Source organism: Ranitomeya imitator, chromosome 6 (genome assembly GCF_032444005.1).
Source record: "Ranitomeya imitator isolate aRanImi1 chromosome 6, aRanImi1.pri, whole genome shotgun sequence".
Classification (NCBI taxonomy): Eukaryota; Metazoa; Chordata; class Amphibia; order Anura; family Dendrobatidae; genus Ranitomeya; species Ranitomeya imitator.
In genome coordinates, this window is record NC_091287.1 from 352575248 (window position 1) to 352595342 (window position 20095).

A 20095-nucleotide genomic window follows, 5' to 3' on the forward strand; every position below is an offset into this window, starting at 1 on the left:
GCTGCCAATTTTGTTTTGCAGGTTGCTATCAAGTACCAGATACACCTTGTTATACGTAATGTCACATCACATTTAGAGCATCCTTAATGAAAGGCCAAGCGTACAGTTCTGACCGATTCCAAAAAGTTGTGTTGACCCTGGTGCCAAATGTTAGTAATGCTATGAGCTTAGGTCTTCAAAGGAAGGTAGAGGGTCCAGTTCCAAGTGCCACAAGTATGGATGCTATAGGCAGCAGAAGTGAGAATTACTCCAGTTTCAAGAATAAGGAGGGTACGTTATGTTAAAATCACTTTATATGGTGGGTAGCGCAGGGCCACCAATTATCAAATTTAGTGACATTAGACTACAGCTCTTCACTGGATCATTGAATAACACATCGTACAGAAACTAGTATGTAGTACATTTATGAAAGTAAGTCAACGTGTAGACTTTGTGCTTACCCTACCACCCAATCGTTTGTTCAACCCCAGAAGCCACTGAAAAGAGGTTAAATGCCACGTTTTTGTAATACGGCGCTTCTTTTAAACATAATTTACCTAAATTATATTCAGTCTGTGTGTGTTTTTCTGATAAGTTTTGTACATTTAAGAAGGACTTATCCTCGATAAAGTACTGGGATGAGAGCCCTCTCTAATAATGTATTGCATTTTCTAGATCGAAGGGCAGAATCCAATGATATCTTACAAAGGCCTGATGTCAGGAATTCTACTCTGCCGGGATTTAACAGTTGATGACCTATCCATAAAATAGATTTCTGTAGATCCAGTAACCACTCAGCGTAAATCTGATCTAATAGAGGATGGATATAAGCAATGTAGTGTGCGGAAGACTGCAGGCCCATATATTGCTTAGTTTCCACAGCTGACTATTGCACTTTATATCCCATCTAATAAAAGGGAGATAAACCGCAGTACTCACCAGGATAGGTGATCAATTCTTAAGTCCTGGACAATCCCGTAAGGATATTAATATATGTATGGAAAGATATTTTCTACTCCTATCCCCATTTAATGTGGTCTAAATGGCTACATAATAAGACTGCCAGTAGATCACTAAAATTTAACGCAAATTGGATATACACTTTTTTTTCACTAATATACATAAATGCGTTGCCCAGCCAATGAAAATTTTGCAAAGCTCTTTGTTTAGTGTCCAAAAAACATGCTTCTTTAACTTCTTAGAAGACACTTCTCCTTCCCCCCCTGCCTTTTCATCTCCTAATTTCCTTTAAAAAGTGGTAAAATCCATCTTAATCGTAACAGGAAAGTTGCATTAAATTGCTGCCTATTAAAGTCTAGGGATGCAAAGTAGAGATTAGCAGAGTAAGAAACACACAAATGGAGCTATGCCTCTGAATTGTATTCTAGTGTGACCTCGTGTGTTATCTCATGCCAGAGTTTGATTCACAGCTACACTGCTAAGTACTGCGGTATACTGTCCTATTTGATGTTACTACAACTGTGTGCTACACATGGAAAGAGCAACAAGAATCAGCAGCTAGTCTCCATTCACTAGCTCAGAGTCAACTGAAAATTAGAGAATCTGCAGAAATTAAATATAGTCTTATTCCTCAAATACATGCATATGAAAGATTGTTCTAAAAAAATGACAAGTAAGCTTTCTTTTTAAGTTTTCAAATAGCAAGCTAAAAAATGAGGGTAAATTTGCTTAAAACCAGCATTCGAAAGCAGATCCCACATCTTACACATTTGCTTAAAAGGTGCACTATTCTTAATAGATTACGAGCACCATTGGGCATTAATAGCACCCAAGTCCAATTTCTTGTATAAATTTTAGTAAATTCTTGGGGCCAATGGTGGCCCTGCCTCACCTGTATGGCTTTCGTAAAATTATACAAATGCTTAAATCCAAACAACTGGTGCAGCTGCCCCATTGTATTTTCTTTAATAAGTTCCACGTGTCGTCCTTTCGAATAACTACATTAATGTCTAGAATCGGCTTCTTTCCGAGTGCCCTTGTCACTGTTGAAGTAACACGATGCAATTAAACTGTGAGCCTGTTAACCTCGATTAAATGACGTGACAAAGTGTAATTACCTTATCATTCTTGATAAAGGTTAAATAACTCCTAGTAAAGCAGAATTATCCTCTTTATGTAGTACTTATCTCAAAATGAAGCATTGTCGTGCTTAATTAGAAGGCTTTCACATGCTCAGTGCGAGTTATACGTGAATCACTAATTATGTATCTAGAAATCTGTTTTACCCTACGTGGCATGAGATTCAAAAGGGTAAGCTAGTATTTTTTTTAAAACTTTTATCAACTATGGCAGGAGATAGATTAGATAGGTGGCTGGTATACCCATCATGGTCACGAACACCCCTTTCAGTTTTTTAATCCAATGCTCTAAGATTTGTACTTCGGTGGTCTTAGTATGTCTTCTATTATAATCCTCATTTCAAGGGAGCATCACAAGGTAAAGATATAATAATGAAATGTTAAAAATCTTATAGGGTGCGACCTCACAGCAGAAAATGTCACCTTGGTATAACGTATGAAAAGAAAAATATTTACCATTTCATGGGGTCGGAGAACATATGGAAAATTAAAAAGCCTAAGGCTTGTGATATGCAGAATACAATATACAAACAGACATACAATAGCTTAAAATGACCATCACCTATCTGGGTTATGTGTAGAAAAATAATAGGACCAATCTCACCGTGTGATCAGGTGGTGGCTTATAGAGGTAGATCCAGGTCAGATCCCTTATGCTGGATAGATCAAATTTTATAAATCAGATATAAGAGAAGAGGCGAGCATTGTCATAAAAAAATCCACACATTACCCTCAATAGGTCTCCAGGGGATCAATAATAAGAATGCCCCGTAATTCCTCCAACGTGTTTCGCCATTGACTTCATCAGGGGAGAAATGGAGTTTGATATAACAGCAGTATTGGCTGGGTCTAAAAATTCACACTTAAAAGTGTTGGGAAGGAGATACCTGACCAGGTACAATTTATAGAATTTGATATATCCGGCATAAGGAATCTGACTTTGATTTACCGCAATAGGATAACACCTGATCACACGGTGAGAATGTTTCTATTATTTTTCTACACAGAATTAAACATCACCTAGATGGGTATCACAATGCTAGTAAGTCCATTCTAATGTAAGCCAGATATGTGATGCTTTTGTTTTTAGCCTATCGTATGTCTATTTGTATATTGTATTTTGCTTATCACAAGCCTTAGGCTTTTTAATATTTACGGTAAATTAAAAGTTCATTTTTATCAATACTCGCTACGTTGCTGACTCTGCAATTGTAAATTTCTTTGGAAGTCCACTTACCTAGATTACTTATCTACAGATGGAGAATTAGAAAAATATGCATCTACAGTTCACTGTAACTAGCCCACTGTTTTGTGTTGTATATATTTTTCATTTTAATTTTTTTCATCAAAATGGGTCTATAGGAAAGAACAAAAAAATTGTGCAACAAAAATGTTACATATTTTTCATTTACACACTTCCCATTTTCTCTCCTAGAATATGTTTTGATTTTTTTAATCCATTAGAAATACAAAATTCATTACAAAATGAGCTATTTATACTTTTTTTCAGTACATATTTTAGCTATGCATAGTAAAAATGGCAGCCACGTTATTCCCTTACTAAATATGTAAAATATGCTATAAAACAGGAAAGTGACTACTTTTTCAACATGCAAATTGCCTCTTAAGAGAAAAAGAGGGCTTGAACTCTATAGCACCACCTGTTGGATGGAAGTAGCGATCCTACAAGTCACAATCAACCCTTTAACGTGTCTTGCAATATTAGACTTCAAAGATGTAATCAAATTAGTAAAAGGCACATAATCCCCATTACTCAAAGTAAGAACCAGCGTCTTGAATAAATAAAAAGTGTTCATGGCCACATGTGTAACGTTCTCTTCCTACTGTTTCCAGGTATTAGCACGCAGTTCGGTAATTACTTCTCAGCCTCCTGTTTTTCACCTTCTTTGAAGGGAGGGGAATGTGCAATGGGATGTGCATTAGTTCCCAAGAAGCAGAACAAGATCTGAACTAACTTGAAAGTGCTGATCTCTGAATAAGAAAATGAGACGGTGCAATCAGTTAGACATTTGGGCTTAAAGGATAAAACATCTGATTCTGAATATTACTTGATAAAAATTCTTGGAGGCTGTTTTTGCTTTTTACCATTCTGGATCCCTGCCCCATTGGCCGCCTCTTATAGCTGGGCACGGAACAATTTGTAAAAGTGGACTCATCATCTGCTAATGACACTCCAGAGAGATTTCACCGCCAGTTTGATATTCAATGCATCTCTCTCTGATATTTATTCAGTTTTCTTGGGTAAAAATACATAAGTGGAAATGAAATGATCAAATGTAAGCACCGATTTTCTATAATTTAATGGCAAAATTGTTCCTTGCACAATTCTAGATGTCATTAATAATTGATTTTGGAACATAGGTAATAATGATATTAGTAATAATAGTAGAAAAAATGAAAGCAACATAAATGCTCTGATTTTGGTACTGTCATTTCTAATGTTTGATATTTTCATACATGCATACAAAGTGACATCTGACCCATCATCAGGTAAGTGACATGGACTGTATAGCTTAATATGGTTTTACTTTACAAAAAAGGCCACCATAAAGAAGCACTGACAATATCTCTGCAGGTAATGATGGACGATTGAAACATATTGGCTATTGCTCTCTTTTGTGATGTTGGTGCCAAGGACACAGAAGAGCTGTCGACCTAGATCCAGGGAGCTCCACAGTATGGAACCATAGCTACATGTATGCCACCAGATGGTGCTCCATGTGGCCTAGATCCCTGGAGCTCCACAGTATGGAACCATAGCTACATGTATGCCACCAGATGGTACTTCCATATGGCCTAGATCCCTGGAGCTCCACAGTATGGAACCATTGCTACATGTATACCACCAGCTAGTACTTCCATATGGCCTAGATCCCTGGAGCATCACAGTATGGAACCATTGCTACATGTATGCCACCAGCTAGTACTTCCATATGGCCTAGATCCCTGGAGCTCCAGGGTATGGAACCATTGCTACATGTATGCCACCAGCTGGTACTTCCATATAGCATTCATCCATGGAGCATCACAGTATGGAACCATTGCTACATGTATGCCACCAGCTAGTACTTCCATATGGCCTAGATCCATGGAGCTCCACAGTATGGAACCATTGCTACATGTATGCCACCAGCTAGTACTTCCATATGGCCTAGATCCCTGGAGCTCCACAGTATGGAACCATTGCTACATGTATGCCACCAGATGGTACTTCCATATAGCATTCATCCATGGAGCATCACAGTATGGAACCATTGCTACATGTATGCCACCAGCTAGTACTTCCATATGGCCTAGATCCATGGAGCTCCACAGTATGGAACTATTGCTACATGTATGCCACCAGCTAGTACTTCCATATGGCCTAGATCCCTGGAGCTCCACAGTATGGAACCATAGCTACATGTATGCCACCAGATGGTACTTCCATATGGCCTAGATCCCTGGAGCTCCACAGTATGGAACCATTGCTACATGTATGCCACCAGCTAGTACTTCCATATGGCCTAGATCCCTGGAGCTCCAGGGTATGGAACCATTGCTACATGTATGCCACCAGCTGGTACTTCCATATAGCATTCATCCATGGAGCATCACAGTATGGAACCATTGCTACATGTATGCCACCAGCTAGTACTTCCATATGGCCTAGATCCCTGGAGCATCACAGTATGGAACCATTGCTACATGTATGCCACCAGCTAGTACTTCCATATGGCCTAGATCCCTGGAGCTCCAGGGTATGGAACCATTGCTACATGTATGCCACCAGCTGGTACTTCCATATAACATTCATCCATGGAGCATCACAGTATGGAACCATTGCTACATGTATGCCACCAGCTAGTACTTCCATATGGCCTAGATCCATGGAGCTCCACAGTATGGAACTATTGCTACATGTATGCCACCAGCTAGTACTTCCATATGGCCTAGATCCCTGGAGCTCCACAGTATGGAACCATTGCTATATGTATGTCACCAGATGGTACTTCCATATGGCATTGATCCATGGAGCTCCACAGTATGGTACTATTGCTACATGTATGCCACCAGATGGTACTTCCATATGGCCTAGATCCATGGAGCATTACAGTATGGAACCATTGCTACATGTATGCCACCAGCTAGTACTTCCATATGGCCTAGATCCATGGAGCTCCACAGTATGGAACTATTGCTACATGTATGCCACCAGCTAGTACTTCCATATGGCCTAGATCCATGGAGCTCCACAGTATGGAACCATTGCTATATGTATGCCACCAGATGGTACTTCCATATGGCATTGATCCATGGAGCTCCACAGTATGGTACTATTGCTACATGTATGCCACCAGATGGTACTTCCATATGGCCTAGATCCATGGAGCATTACAGTATGGAACCATTGCTACATGTATGCCACCAGATGGTACTTCCATATGGCATTGATCCATGGAGCTCCACAGTATGGAACTATTGCTACATGTATGCCACCAGCTGGTACTTCCATATGGCCTAGATCCATGGACCATCACAGTATGGAACCATTGTTACATGTATGCCACCAGATGGTACTTCCATATAGCATTGATCCATGGAGCATCACAGTATGGAACCATTGCTACATGTATACCACCAGCTGGTACTTCCATATATCTCCTTCCTACAGAGACTGTGTCCATCTCAATACTGTCACCAGTAAAGAATACCTCCATTGAATAATATCTAGATATGGCACTTTTTTCATTTGTATTTCCATAAAATCCCTCAGAAAAAAAAGTGCTTTATGCCTCGTATAAAATAACAAATGGAAGAAATAATTTGCATCGGCCCAATTTGTTTTATTCCCAAACTGGACATAACTGATGACAAAGTAGAGGCACGGAATCCAGATTTAATTTAATAGTCAAACTGCCGGATGTCTGAGACACAGAAACCTATGGGTTCAGCTCGGGCACCTTGACTGGTCCATACAACAAGCCACGGTAGGATTTTGAGCATTAGCCCTTACTGCCATGCAAATGAACTTCATCAAAAGTGTGAGCAGGTAGTAAGCTCTAGACAGCCCAACAGCATTTTTCTGTAGGATCAGCATATATCTAAGCTGTCTATATAATAGGAATGTAGACTATAGAGAATTGAATTAAATGATACCTTGATATCAGTGATCTGGTGTCTTGTTTCAAAGATATCCATGTTTCTCTTATATGTAAACGAGCTGTTAAGATCTCTGGGCTGTACATAGATCTCTATGAGAATCTGCCTCCAGAGCTTAGTTTATATGAAAGGAGGCATTACCAGTGTGAGACATGCAATGACTGACAGTCCGCTTTCCTGATCTACATGTCTCACACTGGGAACGCCTCCTTTCATGTAAAATAATCTCTGGAGGCAGATTCTCAGGGAGATCAGTGTCCCGACCATAGTCCTTATCATCTGATTTCCATATGAGAAAAACATGGATATTTCTGGAATAAGACATCGGATTACAGATCTCAAGGTGTTATTTTATTCAACTTTCTATGACCTACATGCCCATGTAAATAGCCTAGGATGGTTGATCCTACTGATGCCATTTAAAGCCTCTGGCAGCACCCTTAAAGGGGTTGTCTTAGATTATGAACACATGGCTGCTTTCTTTCAGAAACTGCGCCACCCATGATCATTGGTTATTCATGGTATTGCAGCTTCGCTCCATTCACTTTTTATATTACTGAATTGCAGTACCAGACATTACCCTTGTCAAGAGTGGCACTGTATCTAAAAGATGCTGTGTTTGTCTAATCTTTGAAAAACTCTTTAATGGCTTTATTGTAAAAAATAATTCAATCTACTTGATGTGCCAGTATCTTGAACAGAGTAGATAACGTAATTTATTTTTTCTTTGATAATTCTGTATTTTTAAAAAATTTTTGTTTTAGGCTGTAAGTAACAGAATGATGCTAATTTTCCAATATACTGTGGTAACATTATATTACGTCCACACACAGTTTACACCTGCCTGCTTCTAGAAAATCTCCCACGAGTGGTAAGCACATATAGCGGGCATACGGGTGTGGGAGAGAACTGATAATGGACGGCACACATTGGATGTACTATTGATATATCAATAACATTTTATAGCCATAGATATTGTTCCCAATTGCTCTGCAGAAATGGATTTGTCAGAATGGCCGGTAATGTTGCTGTACACGGTGACGATCTTGTCAGAGAAATTGCATTTCAGCGATCACAACTTTAATTAATTGCACATTCCAGATAGATATCTCCCGAGGAAGTTCAACCTTCGGGTCACCCTTCTAAGTAGATAATGGCGCTTATTAACACCGGTCCCGTTCTCTTTGAAACGCTTCTTGCTTTTAATCTCTGTAACCCACATCTCGGTGACAAAAGGTGACATTAGAACAGCACCGAAAGGACAGATCTGTCACTGGCGTGTAATTCTCCCTCCGTGGCTGTAATATATGATAGTTGTGCAAATGTCAATAAGCGACACCATTAATTCATAAGTTAAAATAAAGCAAATACGCCGTCTATCATTCAATTTACAGTCATTTAATGCAAAAGGTCCCAGCAATATTGGCACCGATACATCAGGCTGGAGCTTCGCAAATAAGGCACCAATGTCACCTCAACGTTCCTGACACCAAGGGGGGAGTAATGAAACAGATTTCTCAGTTCAAAAACACTACAGTTTTCTACATAACAAGCTTGTCAATCTGCTAAAATGTGCTCACATGCAGCTTACAAGTGTATGCATGTCTCTACTATCAGTAATTACTAGCTAACGACTTTAGGTCAGCTTTAGAAAGATAGAAATGCTTTATTTGTCCCTTATGCCTTACACTGCAGCTCTGATATTCAGGTTCCCCAAGAAGCCATTGGATAGATTAACTGCAATGTTAATGACCGCTATTAGTTTTAAATTACTAGATCTAATAACTTCCAGGCTGAAGAGAGTCTGTCAGCAGAAAATGACTGTTCAAACCAAGCGAATGCTCACAGTGCACCCTTGGTGTGGCTGAGCGCTCCAGTGCACCCTTGGTGTGGCTGAGCGCTCAAGTGCACCTTCCCATCTACTTCTTTATTCCTATCTGCCTCTGCCCTTCTTTGGCTTCTGGAAAGCCTCAGATATCAATCAAGTAAGTGAAGGGCAGATATAAAAGGTAAACTAGTAAACTAGTAGGCGGGAAGGTGCACTGAGATGCTCAGCTACACCAAGGGTGTACCGAGAGACTTTTGCTTGGTTTGAACAGTCGTTATCTGCTGGCAGACTGCAATGAAATATACTTTTTTTTTTTTTAAGGTTAGTACAATGTAAACCCCATTTATAAACTATGAAAAATGATCCTTAGGCAGATTGGGGGATTTTACTAGGAACTTCAATCACTTTAGTGGGTGAAATGTGCCGCTGAATATGACGTATCGTGTTAGAGATTTCAGTATGGATTTTCCGATGGTGCCTATGAGGAACTGGAAGATCTAAGTGACATATTGTGTCATTTATTGACTGCATGAAAGCTTTCTGGCAGAAAAAAAGTTACAAATTGTGGCCCATGCAATTTTTTTTTTTACTTTTTATGACATTCTTGTCACTTTTTTAGATGGATGTCAGGACTCGCCGAAGTGAGCAGGGCTTCCAGCAGCAGCCAGGCAGATTTGTTATTATTTACTGCAGAAATTTGCATAATTTATAACACAGATTTACATTTCTGCTACCAGAAATGTATCACACTACTTAAGAGGAGTATATAATGGTTCTTGTATGCTCCATTTGCTTAAAAACATACATTATTCAGGGTTGTCACAGAGAAACGTGTTGTTTGCACTGTTGCATAGAGCTTTTCTATATATGTTAGACCAGAACTATGTGTTTTTTCACCTGGGACAAAACTACTGTTTGTTGCCCTAGACTTGTATCCAAAACTCCTGTTAGCTTGTTGCCACCCCTCTGCCTTTCCCCTAGCTACAACCAACTACTGAAAACCCCAATACAATGCTAAAGAGTAACTAACTTTTTCATTGACTTTTCAGATTTAGCAGTCATTGCAGATTGGTGGAGTCCAAGTCTTAAGACCTCTACCGATAGCTTACTAGACCTCCGAAAAGAGAGCATCTCCACAGATCAAATATGGCATCACAGCTCCTATGTACATGGCCTGGAGGAAAGATTAAAGTCTATCCATACTCTGGGCTGATCAGATACAAGCTGTGTGTTTTTCAGCGGTCTAGTGCGTGAACGGTGGGGTCACAGGACCCAGGTCTGGTGTGATGGCTGTTGCTGGTCTGTACTGGGAGCCTCCTCTATCCCCGCAATAGCCAGCCCTCTTGCCTTGATTGATGTGACTGATGTTTCATGTCATCCGCTAATTGTTGCGCCTACGCTGCTCCTGTTCTCAACTGTGCAGGCGCGAGAGTTGATCAGACTGTGGTTGAGGTGGAGTCATCAGCCACATCTTTCAAGGCAGGAGGACAGGAGATTGTGGGGATAAAGATGGCTCCAAGCACAGACCTGTGACTCCCATCAGACTGGACTCCTTCAATCAGCAAACCACGCGTTACGACTGTATAAAGTATATTCTTAGATATGTGGGGAACTGGACACTTATGAACAAATTGCTGGAGGACTTTCCAAGATTACATAAAGTTGGTGTATTTGGTTTATATAGGACCTGGTGACAGGTTAAAAACCAATTATACCCGTCCATTGCCATATTTACATCTTACATGATAGTGTTATTGTAAGATGCGAGAACATCTGACGGCTGTATAATATACAGTTAGGTCCATATATATTTGGACAGAGACAACATTTTTCTAATTTTGGCTATAGACATTACCACAATGAATTTTAAACAAAACAATTCAGATGCAGTTGAAGTTCAGACTTTCAGCTTTCATTTGAGGGTATCCACATTAAAATTGGGTGAAGGGTTTAGGAGTTTCAGCTCCTTAACATGTGCCACCATGTTTTTAAAGGTACCAAAAGTAATTGGACAATTGACTCCAAGGCTATTTCATGGGCAGGTGTGGGCAATCCCTTCATTATGTCATTCTCAATTAAGCAGATAAAAGGCCTGGAGTTGATTTGAGGTGTGATGCTTGCATTTGGAAGGTTTTACTGTGAAGTAAACATGCGGTCAAAGGAGCTCTCCATGCAGGCGAAACAAGCCATCCTTAAGCTGCGAAAACAGAAAAAACCCATCTGAGAAATTGCTACAATATTAGGAGTGGCAAAATCTACAGTTTGGTAGATCCTGAGAAAGAAAGAAAGCACTGGTGAACTCATCAATGCAAAAAGACCTGGGCGCCCACGGAAGACAACAGTGGTGGATGATCGCAGAATAATCTCCATGGTGAAGAGAAACCCCTTCACAACAGCCAACCAAGTGAGCAACACTCTCCAGGAGGTCGGCGTATCAATATCCAAATCTACCATAAAGAGAAGACTGCATGAAAGTAAATACAGAGGGTTCACTGCACGGTGCAAGCCACTCATATGCATCAAGAATAAAAAGGCTAGACTGCACTTTGCTAAAAACATCTAAAAAAGCCAGCACAGTTCTGGAAGAACATTCTTTGGACAGATGAAACCAAGATCAACCTCTACCAGATTGATAGAAAGAGAAAAGTATGGCGAAGGCATGGTACAGCTCATGATCCAAAGCATACCATATCACCTGTAAAACACGGCGGAGGCAGTGTGATGGCTTGGGCATGCATGGCTGCCAGTGGCACTGGGTCACTAGTGTTTATTGATGAGGTGACACAGGACAGAAGCAGCCGAATGAATTCTGAGGTATTCAGAGACATACTGTGTGCTCAGATCCACCCAAATGCAGCCAAACTGATTGGTCGTCGTTTCATACTACATATGGACAATGACCCAAAACATAGAACCAAAGCAACCCAGGAGTTTATTAAAGCAAAGAAGTGGAATATTCTTGAATGGCCAAGTCAGTCACCTGATCTCAACCCAATTGAGCATGCATTTCACTTGTTAAAGACTAAACTTCAGACAGAAAGGCCCACAAACATAGAGCAACTGAAAACCACCGCAGTGAAGGTCTGGCAGAGCATCAAAAAGGAGGAAACACAGCGTCTAGTGATGTCCATGAATTCAAGACTTCAGGCAGTTATTGCCAACAAAAGGTTTTCAACCAAGTACTAAAAATGAACATTGTATTTAAAATGATTGAATCTGTCCAATTACTTTTGGTCCCTTTAAAAACAGGGTGGCACATGTTAAGGAGCTGAAACTCCTAAACCCTTCATCCAATTTTAATGTGGATACCCTCAAATGATAGCTGAAAGTCTGAACTTCAACTGCATCTGAATTGTTTTGTTTAAAATTCATTGTGGTAATGTCTATAACCAAAATTAGAAAAATGTTGTCTCTGTCCAAATATATATGGACTTAACTGTAGAACACGCATTCTGAATACAATTAGGCTAAAAAGTATAATTATATATATATTCTTATCATTTGGGGAAGGCTTTCATCTATAGACACGAGTCCTTTTAAATTCTCCTGGTTTACAGTATTGAAGACTGTGAATATGTCATTATCTGGTATAATACTACAAATCCTTTAGCTCTACATTTTAAAGACGTTTTAAAGAATGGTACTGACAAAGTATTAAAAGAAGGCATAATTGCATAGAAGCATCCATTGTTCAGTATTTCCAAGTAATCATGTCAGAGTGTGGAACACCCAATGAACACAAGGTACATCGTCATGCGGTTACTTTGTGAATGTTTTAGGGCACTCTGTTTTTTACATATATTAATTCTTTAGGAATCGATCAAACATTATTCTATTTGACATCCAACTGCCAAAGGAGAAGCTGCTGCCCACTCCATGCCCCCTCAGTAGCATACATAGTGATGGGCTCACTGATTTCAATGCTTTATTACATATGAATAAACAAAGTTTGCACAGGAGTCCTTCGTATTCATGAACAGTAACCTGCCCGCCTGCGCCATCCTACTGTGAGTCCACAGTTTCTTCCTAACAATTTGTATAGTGAGAAATCCACCTATGTGCAGCAAGGTGGGTGGTGCCACAGTTCATGAATACACCGGCCCCCAGTTCACTGGAATGAATTAGCGCTAATTTTGGCCAAAGCTGTTTGTTGGGTTCTCCATTCAAGAATGTCACACAGCCGCGACACATGCAGCTGTGGAGCCGAACAGCTGATGAGCAGGATTCCCGCGACAGCTTGTTCGGTAAGCTCTATAGCTTGCCGAATAAGGAGGGAGCCGAAGATATTCGCTCATCTCTATTCATGTACAACAGACACACTTGAAATCGGCGCCTCTGTCAGTATTGCGTGCTGATTTGGGAAAGATCAGCATGAAGTAGCTGACAGGTTCCCTTTATGAATGTTTGTACTTTTGAAGAAAACCAGATAATCCAGAAGAAAAACTTACACAAACACTAGAAGAATAAATCCTAGTTTGCATAGAACCCTAGGCATCAATACTACAAAACTGCAGTACTTACCCCTGAGAAAACAAGCCACCATGCTCAGTAATTAACTCTCATAGATAAACTAGGTTTTCTTATTTAAACTGAGTACCTCCTCTAATCTGTGCTGCCCCACTCATTCCAGAACAGTTTTTCTTTTTCATCTGTGCCCCTCTTATTCACTCTCCCTGTAATAAAGGTGCAAATTTTTCTCACAACCAAATGGGCGTCTACAAAAGATCTGCTCTGTGGTTGCAACCATGTTGTGATTGGCATGCGCCAGCAGAGTAATTCTGTGGTATACGTTCAGTTGGTTGAAGAGAATATTTGCATCTGTATTTCCGGGGGCATAACTTTGGAACTGAGGGGCACATGAGAAAAAGAAAAACTGTTTCAGAATCTGAGGAACAGTGGAAATTGGAGGAGGTACTCAGTTTAAATTTAAAAATAGAATGAAAGGTCCTCTTTTAGCTTGAAAAAAGACACAAATTGATTGAGGTCAACCTATGAGATAAAATGTACTCGCTTATAGTAGGACCTGTTGACATCTCCTCCAGTCCCACAGGATATATGACACCGGGTTCCAGTAATACCAGTTTTATTGGTGTTTGCTGGCTTCACTTTTTTTCCTCTGGGCATTAATATATTTTTACATACTGTCCTTTTTCTCAACTATTTTTTTTTGTATTTCTTGATGTGTGGTTTACAAGCTATGGGGAAATAAGGATTACACAAGAGCTAAAACTACTTGTTCTTTTTATAAAAACAATATAAAACACATAGAGCTACATAAACACGTACCATAATTAACATTATATATATGTATATGTACAGTACAAATATCAAGTGCAATAAACTACAAGATGTGACAGATACTGGATGAAGGCATCAGGTTCTAAGGAATAACATAGAAGCAGTTGTCTGGGACTTTCACAACAACAGGTCATTAATATGAGATCAGAGGGGGGTCGATACCTAGTACCTCCACCAATTGACTGTGATTGGGAGATAAACTGTAGTATTTTATAGTGGCCTCTAGACAATGTATGGAGATGCAGGGCTCCACTACATACATTGCTTACTCCCTGCCTCTGCCAGAGCAAATATCAGTTGATCAGTGGGGGTTTTGAGAATTTGAAACAAATCGATCTCATATTGATTACTAACAGTATTTTGAATGGTCATCGAAATGTAAATCCCAAACAACCCACTCAGGGCCTATTTAAAACCACGGATGTAGGGAACTGATGATATTGAATGTGGTAGAGAAAAAAATCACCTTGTAGATGGGAAATTCCATTTATGGAGGATGTAAGCTTAAGATCATTGAAAGAATCAAGAGCAACGGTAAGATGGTAGAGATGAGGGAAGAGATGTAGGACTGTGCAGAACCTTGGATAACTTTGGGGGTGAGAATGATCATTTTTAATTGCATTCTAAAATAACTGGGCAACCTGGCACAAGGTGGAGGCATCGGTGAAGTGGTTGGACAAAAAAGTGAGTAAAGATATTGTATTCATGATAGATTATTGGGGGGAAGGAGAGCTTAGTGAGGGGAAAATCGATTAATAGAGAGTTGCATTACTCATGACGAAAATAAATCTGAGCAAGAATAGGAGTTTTGGCTGTTACCACATTAAGGAGGGATTCTAGAGATGTAGTGGTACAGGTGACATGGGTATGTGGTTGATAAATGAGTACAATATCCTGTTCCTTTTTGAAAACAGGCTATATTAAAGTCTGTTTATATCAATTTCTAAAGTATTTTTTTAGTATTTTTCGAATAAACTAAACTATGTGAATTACTGTACACTGATAAATATCTGATTACTTTGTGTATGTCTTGCTCTTTCCTTCAGGATTACCACCTGTCCAGATCAAGCTACCACCACTCTTCCTCCCCTCAGAGATCTTACTTCTCTTCCTCCCCTCAGAGATCTTACTATGCCCATGGCAGACATGTTGATGACAACCCCGTTGTCCACTTCTTCAGGAACATTGTAAGTTGTTACATGAAAACAAGCTGTTAACAAACAGCACATTTAATGACATTTGATAAAATACTAAGAACCTATGGAGAAGTCCTCAAGATGGGAGAAACATGCTAGAAATGTAATGGTTACTATTTACCAATGAAAACTTTGAAAACTTCAAGCTTATGTCAAATGTATATGTAGATTTTTCTGCTGGTAGATTTATCAATCTCTACTTTCCTCCAGGTGACTCCCAGGACACCACCCCCTTCTCAACCAAAGGTAACTATGAAAATAACCTATTAGTATCATCATGATAAATTATTAAAAAGTGGTAAGCGGTCATACAGCAGTTTTGTCTGTTATACAAGTCATCTACCTTAGCTTCTGATTATAATTAAAGGGCAGTGACAATCAGAAACTTGCCTGTTTTTTAAATCAGATTTTCGTGTATTTTTTTTTCCAAAAAGGCATCTGTATTAAAAATAAAACTGATAAAATGAAAAAAAAAATTATAGTTTGATAGATCGGACACTACTGAATGCCGTAATACCAAATATGTGATATATATATATATATATATATATATATATATATATATATATATATATATATATATAATTTTATTTTTAATAGTGCAAAAGGGGGTGATTTGAACTTTTGTGCTTTTTTTCCCTTTTTTTAAACTTTTTATTGCATTTAAAAGTCCCCTTAGGAGACTTGAAGCTGCGATCATCCAATCGCCTGTGCTACACATAGCAGTGCTTCTGCGCTGCTATGCATAGCAAAAATCCCGATCTCCTATGAATGCCGGCCACAGGCTGGCATTCACAGGAAGATCATGATAACAGGCACAGGGGTCTTCAGCAGAACACAGAATTAATTATGTGCTTCCTGCCTGCACATGTTAAATGCCGCTATCGAGACTGACAGCAGCAAATAATTGGCGGTTGTTAGAAGCACGTGATGGCTGATTAAGTTAGCCTTATGTATGGGGAAAGATGCGGGCTCAGCATGTGAGCCCGCATCAAAGGCAAGGACATGGCCGATGACGTAGGAAGTTTTAATAACAATCGTGATATGAAATATAAAATGTAATTATTTTTTTTTTTAAATTGATGTAACACAAAAGCCTGATTTAAACAACTAGTTATTTTTTGATGAGTTTCCCTTCAACAATTAGAAAAGGATGAAGATAACATATAACCATCATACACCTGTGAAATAACAATCAGGGTCATGTAACAGTCTGACACCTCAGCTAAGTGTTCGTCTTATCAAACCCCAGTGACTCTCCTTACAAGAGGCTGTCCTGACTGTCTCCTCCTTCGAGGGTTTAAGCACTTCTGACATTTTTCAGCCTTAACAACAGCACAGCAGATTACCATTCTGATGGTCACTGACCTTTCTAAACTTCCAGTTTACGGTGTATTCTTTACTTTGTATTGTATTTCTTTCCTGTTTAAGAGTGCCAGGTTTCCATGGCAATGGTCAGAAAATGTTCTCTCGTAACTTTTATTTGTGTGATGTTGTCCCTTCACATTTTCTTAACAAAATTCCAATCATTTATTGTTTTAGGTGGCATTAATTCCGAGGCATAGCACTTATGTGTGCCTTACTATAATCTTTAGTCCAGATACTAGATTTTTATTTGGCAAGTAGCAAAATAAATGAAAAACATAAATGAAGACAACTGAAAAGTAAAATATGTAAAAACATTGAAAAAAAACCCTCTTAAATCAATGGAACTGGTGGTGGCCACGATGGCTTCTCTTTCATTGTTTTTGGCTTTTTGTACCTTGAATAGAGTGAAGAGATGGAATATAATATTTGATTGATTGCCGAGGTTGAATCTTAGTGATCATGTTACCATTTCTGTTTCTTCCATGTGCAGAGAGGATTGTTCCCCGCCAGATTTAGCTGGGTAGGTGATCAATATATTTTCCATCTCTAGCTTTTTTTGGTCACTTGGGCCAATATTCTTCCTCACAAAGCTCCTCTTATTTTCCTTATTTTTCCAGAATTCTTTTTGTCCTCACAGCAGTTTTACTTTCTGCTTGCTGTTCTCTCACACTGTTGCTTTCAAGCTTTGCTTTCTTTAATAAAATTTAGCTTTTAGCCCCTTGCATCTTCATTAACTGGATGACAGAAGAAGTGTCCTCGGATGTAAGAAAACACTTGTGTCAGAAGCATGTCTGGCAAAGCTGGCTTTTCTTTTGCTTGCTTTTCTCCTTCTTTTCATGCTTTACATTTTTTTTTTTTTGCATATGGTGAAAGAAAATTAACTTTTCTTTATTCATTTAGGTCTTTTTCTTTTCTAGGATGTGGGTGGAGTGGGGGGTTAATTAATCACCATGATTTACAGGTTCAGTAATTTATCTCTCAGTAGGATGTACTCTAGGTGGATTTCTCACTTTGGAAAATTGCTTTTACACGAGAATATTATATCAGTGGTCTTACGCTGTAATTTCTAATTACAATTTGGTACGTTGAAAAATAGAGAATGATAACAATGGCTTTTCAGCTAATTATCCGATATTCAAAGGGTCTTTAGAACACAGAATCCGCTAACCTCAAAGCGCCTTTAAAGAGATACTGTCCATATCTGGCCAGATACTCTGCTGATGGTTACAGGTACCAGCTTACATCGGTACTCTGTTAACAAAATCATTTTTTTCTTCACCAGTCATCTGGAGATATCCACATTTTGGTGTAAAAAAGAATGGAAATTAGGGCTTATAAGATTCCAACTTTGATTATGGCGACACAAAGATTTCCTACAGAGCCATAGATGCTTTGTGTACCACCATAGCATTGTCCTCTATAATATGGTGCACAATGGAACATGCCACAAGCTCTGTATGAATCCACATAATATTGGAGGCATAGAAAGATGCAATATTGGCCCAAAGATCCCATTGGGGGCTGTATTAGGAAACGTATCTGCTACATGACCTTGTACATGAGCTCAGATTCTCTTGACTTTGGTTGAACAGGAGGCTCGGACTCATTTTAGCCTGGTGATTTGTATTCCAAAGTAATAACCACAATCAGGCTCTATGATATAACCGAAACTTCATGTTCAAGTACCATCACATGACATTCTGATATTGAAAATGCAGAGATGCTATAAATCGGAAAATGTAATATCAACTAAGTGCTAGGAAGCGTTCCATTTCCATGCTTTTGTAAAAGTCAATGCACAAACTATTCCGATCCATTAAAATCAAGGACTTGTCTACGTCGGATTTGCTCCTGTGCATTTGCTATTTCTACGCTGACTGTGTACATTTCTACTTGTGTCTTTAGTCTTTCTGTTCCTATCAAGGTGATTTAAAAATAAAATTACACTTGAGATGAGAACGTCACGTATCTGATCTTATGCACAAAGAGCCTGAATATCCACAGAGTTCTGAAGGCCCATTTCTCAGTGGTAAACTAATCTGAACACCTTGACATTTCTGGATAAATGACACACTTTTAAATGCCAAATGCATAGAGAAATGCACGTACACACCACAACAGCTGACAGATCTGAATCATGTCCACACGCATGTAATGTTTCATAGATTGGAGAGCGGAAAGTGAAAAACTCTTATCTGGTAAATGTTCAATGAAGATGCTTCCACATAGGGCACATTCACACATCAGTTTTTCTCATCTGTGTGCTGTTTGTTTTTAAAAGGGTCAGCTTGCGGACCCATAGTGTTTAATGAAACCTTTTTTATTTTAATGGATCCATGAAACCATTCCGTTAAACTCAGTGCATGTCTGAGGCAACATTCACACGTTCAGTATTTGGTCAGTATTTTACATTACTATTTGTAAGCCAAAATCAGGAGTGGGTAAAAAATATAAAATGTGGTGTCGTGTTTCTATTATACTTTTCCTCCGATTGTTCCACTCCTTATTTTGGTTTGCAAATACTGATGTAAAATACTCACCAAATGTTGAACGTGTGAACGTGGCCTTAGCCTCATTATTAATGTTTCTCCTTGTGAAAAGTGACATGCCAGGTCTGGCATGTCAGAGTGAGGAGACTTACGGTATATTCCATGCATGCTCCTCTGGGAAATTAAATATGCAAATTGACTCTTAAGAGAGGAAGAGGACTGGAACTGTAGTGCCACCTATTAGATGCAGCAATCCTGCAAGTCAATATCGACCCCTAATAACGAGCCTGGCAGTATGACTTAGGATGAAAGCCAAACCAGAATCTCAATTTGCAGACACGGTGTTCTGGGGTATATTGCCCCTCTTCAGTGCAAAGTGTGAGATCTGATTTGGCTACGTGAGACGCTTAAGACTGGGATCTAGGGGGTAATGTTTTTCCTTGTAGAGAGTGACATGGAACAATGTGAAAAAATGGTAATGTCAAGTAGTAATTTACACTGCTCTGAGCACTTCAGCCTGACAAGCTGAATGTTACAGAGCATTTTAGAGCTATACGTGGAAGGGTGTCTCAGATCCAGGACTATAAATATAAACAGGAAAACAGATTGATATGAAAGATGCACTAAAATACATGCAAAGATGCAATATCTAATATACATCTTTTTTGCAATTTA

At 39.1% G+C, this 20095-nt stretch overlaps 1 protein-coding gene across 2 annotated transcripts in view; it reads left to right on the forward strand.

The window, feature by feature from the left end:
• MBP (myelin basic protein) overlaps positions 1-20095 on the forward strand; it is a 282046-nt gene that overhangs the window by 250028 nt on the left and 11923 nt on the right. For both annotated transcript variants that reach the window (XM_069730949.1, XM_069730950.1), the window contains exons 5-7: positions 15414-15554; positions 15774-15809; positions 17422-17451. In XM_069730949.1, the coding sequence (XP_069587050.1) occupies positions 15414-15554; positions 15774-15809; positions 17422-17451 (207 nt within the window). The remainder of the gene's footprint in view (positions 1-15413; positions 15555-15773; positions 15810-17421; positions 17452-20095) is intronic.